General features: G+C 37.0%; 2 protein-coding genes across 2 annotated transcripts; both read left to right on the top strand.

Annotated features, from left to right (window-relative positions):
* The first annotated feature begins 946 nt into the window (after positions 1–946).
* On the top strand, positions 947–3,045 carry LOC143578607 (wall-associated receptor kinase-like 1). Its single transcript, XM_077062130.1, has 2 exons — positions 947–1,772; positions 2,012–3,045. The coding sequence occupies exons 1-2, from the start codon at positions 947–949 to the stop codon at positions 3,043–3,045; spliced, it is 1,860 nt and encodes a 619-aa protein (XP_076918245.1).
* Positions 3,046–5,531: 2,486 nt separating this feature from the next.
* On the top strand, positions 5,532–6,029 carry LOC143578606 (uncharacterized). Its single transcript, XM_077062129.1, has one exon. The coding sequence runs from the start codon at positions 5,532–5,534 to the stop codon at positions 6,027–6,029; it is 498 nt and encodes a 165-aa protein (XP_076918244.1).
* The last annotated feature ends 3,312 nt before the right edge of the window (positions 6,030–9,341 follow it).

The following is a 9,341-nucleotide window of genomic DNA, read 5'->3' as shown; positions in this document are numbered from 1 at the left end:
CTATTTATTTTTTTTGTTACAACTAATGCTTCACTTTTGTTTTTATAATGCATGTCTTTTGACTTCACATGATTTTTATTTTTGTTCTATTATATTTCAATGAATGTATGTAAAACAAGACATCTTGGATGCCTAAAAGTGTGTTTTTTTTACATATAACATATGACTTTACTAAATAATTAATATGTTTTTTTAGACTCATGTTATAAGTTGTAAAGATGCTTTAACTAGTCATTTTTCTCTGTTTGTCTCTATATGTTTTTTTTTATTTGAATTAAAAGAACTATGTAATGCCTTATAATTCATGTAAAACTATTCGTTTTTTTACAAATATGACGTTTATAATTCATTAAAATGTATAATATGTATATATATATATGACATTTTATATATTTTTCATCTGTATCTGTATGTAACACGATCATTAATCTATTATACATTATTAATCTAGTTTATTCATTATAGGTGTACCAACTACCAAGTATTAAGAATATGACTTATAAATAAGTTTGAATAATTGGTCCAAATTTTATTTGATTCTATCTCAACTCATAAATGTCAATTTACGTGGAAGAAAAGTCAACTTTCTTTTCACACTCATAAACTAAACTGATAAGGACATTCATTTTGTAAGTTAGCTCTCTCTTACAAGCCTTATTTTTGAACACGTCTTTATAATTGTTCAAATAATTGTTGTACTTCTACCTTATCAATAACTATGTTTGCTGCTACCGGAAATGAATCTGAACCATCCACCGCCGCGGCGTCCTCCTCCATGCAATGGCCACAACTTTGCCGCCACTTCGAATATTATGAAATTCTTTCAGCAACAGAAAACTTTGCCGAATCGTTAGTAATTGGGTGAGGAGGTTTTGGTAAGGTTTACAAAGGTAACATTAAAATTGGATCGACTCTTGTCACTGCGGCCATCAAACGGTTGGATTCCATGTCGAATCAAGGGGCGTTAGAGTTTTGGGCTGAAGTTGAAATGCTTTCCAAGTTACGCCACTGTCATCTAGTTTCCTTGATCGGTTATTGTAATCATGAATCCGAGATGATACTTGTGTATGAATACATGCCCAAAGCAACGCTTGCAGATCATCTCCACAAACTTGGTACCTATCTTTCTTGGTGCCAACGACTTAAGATTTGCATAGGTGCGGCTCATGGGTTAGACTACCTCCATACAGGTACCGGCATTGAGTTTGGTATTATACATCGAGACGTCAAGGGCTCAAATATCTTGCTAGATGACAACTGGGCTTCTAAAGTTTCTGATTTCGGGTTGTCTACAGTAAGCCCAAAGAATCAGCCATCCACTTATGTCAGCACACTTGTTAAAGGCACTTTTGGTTATATCGATCCAAATTATTTTGCCACCGGAAAGCTGACAAGGAAGTCTGATGTGTATGCTTTTGGGGTGGTGTTGCTGGAGGTTCTGTGTCGGAAGAGGGCGGTGGATGATAGTCTCGATTGTGGTATAGCAACATGGGCTCAAGACTCTATCAAAGCAGGCCGTTTGAAGGGTATAGTAGATACTAATATAAGGCGAGAAATATCCACAAAATGTTTGAAGCAGTTTGCTCAAATAGCAGAAAGATGTTTGGAAAACAATCCGAAGAGCCGCCCTAACATGGCTGAGGTTGTCCTTAGTCTTGAATATGTATTGAACTTACAAGAGAAAACCTACAATTTGGTGCACGCTGCAGGCAAGACAATATTCGGCAGAATGGTTGATAAGTTTTTGTTCAGTGATAATAGCCACAACTCAGGTATTTTAATCTTCTAATTTATGTGCAGATATAACTTACTAAATTAGCAGATTATATACGACTCGACATAAGAATTTAGTCAATTACAAAGAAGCATGAAGTGTAATAGAAGAAAAATAACGTTCAGAGTTATTGTCATCGTTCTTTATTATGAATGCACTAGCAAATATTAGTATAGCAGTTAACTGAATTGGGATGATTTTAGTACATAACTGATAATGTGTTCATACTTTACACAGGTATGGATTTTGGATCACTTATGCCCAAGAAGCCCCATATAAGTATGAATTTTAGGTCCCTCACGCCCAAGTGGAGGAAGCAACTTACGCCTAGAGAAAAAATCTTCCAAAAAAATGGCGCGATGTTAATGGAAGATAAACTAAAAGGCGGTGTCGGTTCCATAAAAATTTTTCAAGCTGAAGAGCTAGAAAAAGCAACTATGAATTTTGATGAAAGTATGATTATCGGAAGAGGTGGTAATGGTGTTGTGTACAAGGGAGTACTACCAGATAAATGTGTGGTAGCAATCAAGAGGTGCAAAACATCGGATGAGGAACAGGTGGAGCCGTTTATAAATGAGATTGTAATTCTTGGACAAATTAATCATAGGAACGTGGTGAAACTTTTGGGATGCTGTTTGGAAACCGAAGTCCCATTGCTAGTTTATGAATTTGTTTCTAGTTACAATCTTTATCATTACATTCATCATAATACAACCAAGACCCAAATATTTTCATGGGATAGCCGTTTAAGAATAGCGCATGAATCAGCTGGTGCACTTGCTTATCTTCACTCAGACGCAACAACAACCATCATACATAGAGATGTGAAGTTGACTAACATTTTATTGGATGAAAATTACACTGCAAAAGTTACGGATTTTGGTGCCTCAAAGTCACTCCCATTGGGTAATGACCAAGTGTTTACGGTGGTTTATGGGACCGTTGGTTACATGGATCCCGAATATATGATTAATGGTCAACTAACCAATAAGAGTGATGTGTATAGCTTTGGAGTGGTTCTTGCAGAACTCCTGACAGGGTTAAAGCCAATTGATAAAGAAGATACAAATCTTGCAACATATTTTGTGCATGCAAAGAGGGAAAATCGGTTGCTTGAGATTGTTGATAGTCTGGTTGTAGATGAGGCAAGTGATGAGCAGATAGACGTAGCATGTAACCTTGTTTGTAGATGCCTTGACACGCGAGGTGAGAACAGACCTAGCATGAAAGAAGTTAGCATGGAGCTTGAAAGATTAAGGAAGCTTAAATAGTTTAATGGCTAACTTTCTAAATGGTAGCCATAATTATGTGAAAAAAATCAAAAAATTACCGTTGGCTGATGTTTCTATGAGCTAATAGTTGCGGTCGACATAGAAAGGGTAAAAATAAGTGTCATAAGTTCTTGAAGTGAAGGGAAATTTGAAGCGTCGATTCAACAATCATCAGTTTGGTTCAATCGGTTCTCAGATTCTGTTCAATCAGTTGAAGCCGTTGATTGATTTTGCAGGTTTGTAACATGAAGTTTAAGCATTGCTTCACATGTTTTCTTGTTCTATTGTTTTTGCCTTTTGATTTAATTGTTTCATGATTTCTTGTTTTTGTTTCAATTAATTATGTTTTATGCTGGTTCATAGTTGTAACATCTACTCTCTGTTCATCAGTCAGTCCATCGGCTTTTGTTCAATCAATTCAACAATTCACAATCATCGTTGAAGGTAATCGCTTATATGGATTTTATTTCTAGATATGAATTTATTGTTGTTAATGTGAGTTCATCAGCAATGTTCTTAAAATATGGGTTTAATTTCTGGTTAATCTGAATCTGAGTTAAATACATGGATTTAATTTCTAGTTAATCTGACTTCACCAGAAATGTTACCAACCTGCAATAACCAACTTCAGTAACCAGATATTATATACTATAAAGATACTATATACTATAAAGAGGTCGAACTTTATATATACTATAAAAAGGTGGAACTCTTAAATAGAGGTGACAATTTTACCCAGTTTATTTATGTTGGGTCGATTTGAGTAATGTTTGTTTATCTCAATAATGGTACTAATTTGCTTTCTTTTTTTTCATATAGGATGGCTGACCCCTGTACCATAAGGGTAACCCTGCCCTTGATTGGTTATACAATGTGTTAAAGATAATGGTTGTTTGGATTAGTTGTTAGAACCGTGTAAAAAGTTCAGATGGTGGTTTAGTAATTTTGAGAACGTTATTAAAACACACAGATGAAGTTTGTTCCTGTCATTGAATTTTAGAAGTAAACCCTAATTACATATTCTTGTCAAGACAATCATGTAATTTAATTGACAAAGGAGATGTTGAAGTAGGAGTTTGATGTGAAGGAACTTGGCAAAGCCAGGAAGATTCTAGGAATGGAAACAACTAGAGACATAGATTAAGTAAACGTGTAATAACTCCATTGGCTATACACTTCAAGTTGTATGATAAAGGCTCTCCTATATCATAAAATGAGGTCAATTGCAACAATAAGATTCCATATGTCAAGTTGGTGAGCAGTTATGGTCTGCACTAGGCGAGACATTGGCTATGCAGTGAGCTTAGTAGGTACATAGCTAATCCAGGCAAGGCTCATTCGGAGGCTGTGAAATGGATACGTAGGTATCTAAATGGTACTAAGGAGGTTTGGCTGGTGTTTGGAAGAAAGTCTTGTGATGATGGTATAATAGTTGGATGCTCAGATTGTGATTTTGCAAAAGATCTGGACAGAGGCAGGTCCATTACAGGGTAAGCCTTTAAGTTTTGGGGGTCTTTGGTGAGTTGGAAAGCTACATTGAGACTGTAAAGGAGGCTTTATGGCTAAAAGGATTCATTTCTGAGTTGGAGGGTATTTTGGTCATACGAGTGGTATTTTGTGATAATCAAGGGGTTGTGCAGCTTACTAACAATCAAGTTTATCAAGAAGGACCAAGCATGTCAATGTTAAACTTCATTTCATAAGGGATATAGTCAAAGCTAAAGATGTCAAAGGTCAAGAGGCGGATACTTTGGACAATGCTTCTGATATGTTTCACTAAGGTCCTACCCACTAAATCCAGAAAGTGGAGATTGTTAAAGATAATGGAAGCTTGGATTAGTTGTTATAACAGTGTAATAAGTTCAGGGGATAGTTTAGTAACTTTGAGAAAGTTATCAAAACACACAGATGAAGTTTTTTCTTGTTTTGTCAAGATGGTTAAAGATGAGGGACTTAATGTGTTAAGGGGTAAAAAATAGTTTGTTATTCGGTCTTTAATAACTAGCCGTTGGCTATAAATTGGAGAAGAACATGTAATTAGGGTTTACTTCTAAATTTCAATTATGTAATCACTTCCATTCTAATTCCTTCTAATCGTTTCCTTTTTTTAATAAGATTGAAGTTTCTTTGATTTCTCTTTCTTAATTTCGATTCAATTATGTTCAATTATGAAACACAAGTTACACAATGGATGTAGCTTTTCTAACCCATTTTGGGATAATAACACTGTAGAATTTGGAAACTGATTATCTTTAATGATTAATTGTTTTGAGCTCACTATATCACATCATTTTGCTGATCTGCTGCACTAAAGTATTGATGTGAACAAGCTGTATTCTAGAGGTGGCATTAATACGAAGATGTTGATTTGAGTTGTATTTTAACGGAATCTTCTAATTCCTCAAATTAGAGCAGGTTACAAAAAAAACAATAATAATAATAAAAACCCTAAACCCAGAAATAATCTTCTCTTCCAAATCCTCACCATGCCTGGCCAAACCAACGAAACCAACAGAAAAGAAAAAGCCACCATCGATCATGACTCGCCATACTACATTCATCCTTCGAACTACCCTAGACAAATGCATGTGAATGAAGCTCTCACCGATGGCAATTATGTTGATTGGTCTCAAGAAATGACCAATTTCCTTTTTGCAAAGAACAAGATCGGCTTCATTGACGGGACTAAAAAGAAGCCAATACCTTCCGCTGCTGAATGCATGGGGGTGGATGGGACGATGATTAAAGGATGGTTGAACACGGCTATGGAGAAAGAGATCCTTGATAGTGTCAAATACGCACGCACGGGAGAAGAGATGTGGAAAGATTTGAAAAAAATATTTGGAAAACTGAGTGCCCCTAGGGCGTACGAGCTGAAGCAAATACTCTCTATCACACGCCAAGAAGAAGCCTCGGTCTCGACCTATTTCACAAAACTTCATGTTTTGTGGGATGAGTTGCAATTAGTCTTGCCTAGCCCATAATGCTCTTGTAACGGTTGATCTTGCGGAGTAGGAAAATAATTATTCGACCTAAAAGAAAAGGAAAGACTTTATGAGTTTTTACTCGGTTTGGATGGCGAATTATCGACCATCATGACTCAGCTTTTAGCTATGAATCCCATGCCAAATCTGAATTCTGCCTATCACCTGGTCTTATATGGACGAACAGCAAAAAAGCGTGGCAGCCAGAAACAACCTTCGGTTGATGCTACCACGTTTCAGGACCGAACAAAACCAATAAACGAGAAAACAAAAGAAACTTTGGAGATCAAGTTGAACACTGTACTCATTGTGACAGGGATGGTAACAATCGGGATGGATGTTTTAAGCGGGTCGGGTAGCCGGACTGGTGGCCGGGAAAGGGAACAAAGCGGGAAAAGCCTAAGCCGAGGACTGCTGCCTGTGTTGATTCCAACATCAGTCCCATACCAGGTCTTAACAATGGCCAATATCAACAATTTTGAATCTTTTTGGGGGAGGAAAAAAAGAACCAAAGACTGATGCTTCACCCGTAGCCAATATGGCATCAGGTTCTTCAAATGTCAACATCACAGGTAACATTGAACGAAGAAATAAATGGATCGTGGATTCAGGTGCCACTGATCATATCACTCATATTGCTTCTATTTTTGAAAACCAAACTAAAATAATGCATGAACCACCTGTTATTATACTATTATACTGAATGGTGAAAAGATAGCGTGGAAGGAAGAGGAGAATTTACGTTGAAAAATGGAATGAAACTAAAAAGGGTTTTGCATGTTCCTAATTTTAATTGTCACTTGTTATCGGTTAGCAAAATATAAAATGACCTTCAATGCACCGTAACGTTCTTTCCGGATTTCTTTGACCTTGAAGACTTAAACTCGAGAACATTGAGTGGAGCGAGTAAGTGTAAAGATGGTCTCTACCAAATGGGGATGGTTGAAGAAAAAAGACAAACTATGATGACTGAAGAGCCTATCTTGGAATTAGGCTCCCGAGGTAGGCTAAGACCCATTAAGCAAGAAGGATGATGGTGGCCCAAGAAAAAAGGCCCAAGGCTAAAAGGAAAAGATCATTCTAGAAGAATTAGAGGGAAAGGCTAGAGGAAGAATTGGAGGGAAATGATGTTTAGGGGGAAACTCAAAAAACGATAATAATTGTAATCCCCCTTCTATATATAGATAAGGGGGAGATCATGTTGTAAAGGCATACACCACCACCCTAAACTCATTTCAATACTATTATCATTATCACTATTCTCTTAGTTAATTCTTGTATACACCTTCTATAATATGAATCTAACTCCATTCTCTTTAGAGCACCCATTGAATCCTCTTAGTCCCCTAAAATGACAACTAGGGTCTCAACATTGGCGCCATCCTTAGGACCTTAAGCTCTGGCAAAAGGTTACCACCCATAGCCTCTAAAGAATGGTCTATCAAATCCGCCGCCGCCACCGTTGTCTCGCAAGCAAAATGTCTTGGTTATGTCCGTCCACTGTTTCGGTAAACAAGCATCAACCTAGTTCAGGTTCTCCAGCGTTATTTCCATCGCCGGAATATTTTTCCCGACTACACGGAATATTCTGTGAAGTCAAAGATTTTGAAATATTCTCCGGCGAGTCTTGAAAAGTCAGACATAACCAACATGACACATACCTACCACCCCCACCGGATTTCACTAAAACTAACGTATCCAGTTTAGTAGGCTCCTTCCCTTCCACCGCATAAGGCAGGTACTACGAGCCCTCTGTCCCATGCGGCTCGCGTGGTTCACCCCGCGGTTCCACACTCTCATTTGTTGAAGCGGAGCGTATATAGTGCGCTTTAGGCGCCGAGCGAAAGGTCTCTTCTTTCGTTTCGGTTTATTCACTTGATCTGAAACTTAGGTTGCATCGGTAGGCCTGTACCCTTCCCTCCAAAGCACGAGATACACCGGAGAGTCAGTGCTATTGGAAAACGAAGAAGATAACATGGAGGTTGGAGACATCACGGTGGGGCTAGACCCAACGGAGGTCCGATACCTATTCGGTGGGATTGGAGAAAACAACTTCAAGTTTTGCATCCACAAACGGTGAATCCGTGCTCCATCTGATCCGGAGAAGTTAGTTACAAAGCCCTCTTCAGCTCATCTTGGAGCCCCACCGCTCGAGTTTTGAGTTTGTTCAGCCAAGGACTACTCGTGTTCTTCATGAAACAACATGATATCTAGTTTATGTAAGCTTTGCACGGCGTCCAGATCTACATATTTAACTCTGGCCGCCATGTTCTATGTCTATTAACTGCCGATGCTATAATATGTTATATAGATATACATACATGAATATATATGTTTGTGTGTTTGGACCCAAAATTCTAGATTTATTTGTTAAAATTGATAGGTCAATTGTAACATTCGTTACTTCTCAAACCCGAAAAACCCAACCCATTTTAAATATTTGGCTTTGTTTAATATATATATATATATATATATATATATATATATATATATATATATATATTATAATGTTATTAATAAACTTTCGTTGCACGACTTTATATATGTGAATTCATATTCACACTTGTTACCCAATTCGTTTCGTCGTTTCATTCGGGTTTAATGTTTATCGATCGTCCGCTTTCCTTTTCATTTTGATCAATCTACGAAACTACAGGATTTAAAGTTTTCTAACGATTGCGAACAATACGTGTATAATATAATAAAAATATTCAAGATCTATAATTTATTTCTCGTTGCAATTACATTTCAAAGTTAAAGGTTTATTTAGTAAATATATATAAATTAAGTTTTAATGAGATTTGAAAGATCTAAGAATTTTAGGGACCAACTGTGAACTTTTGATTTAAAATAATTCCCAACCCGTCACCCTCCCCCCATGCCACGTTTTTCCGGCTAACTGGAATCCGGCGCTGGAGTGGCTGACGGCACCCTTTAAACACCCTTCTTAAATATATTAAATATTATAAAATCGTTATATCTTCGTTGATATATCCTAAAAACTTACTAATTGTGTTTCAACGATCTAATCATCCGTCAGCTCCAATTGAGTGTATAAAGAGAGGCTTAGGACTCATTACAACTCGCTCATACTTCTTTCCCTCTATATTACACTCTATAATCTTCATATTAATCCAGCAAAGGTTCAGCTCCCGCGACTTGTTGTTCTCCGTCAATCTAAAACCCTATAAGGTAATTGATATATGTTTGTTAACTTCGTTGAGTCAATAAACAAAAACCCTAAACTAGTTTAAACAAACAGAAACTGAGATTGAAACTCTAGGGTTTCATTGAAGAAGATGAAGTTGAATT

Source organism: Bidens hawaiensis, unplaced genomic scaffold (assembly GCF_021521415.1).
Source record: "Bidens hawaiensis isolate Kalapana, Puna unplaced genomic scaffold, B.hawaiensis_p1.1 tig00029301_1, whole genome shotgun sequence".
NCBI classification, from domain to species: domain Eukaryota; kingdom Viridiplantae; phylum Streptophyta; class Magnoliopsida; order Asterales; family Asteraceae; genus Bidens; species Bidens hawaiensis.
The sequence above is the reverse complement of the archived record's forward strand: the minus strand, read 5'-3'. Positions and strand labels throughout refer to the sequence as shown.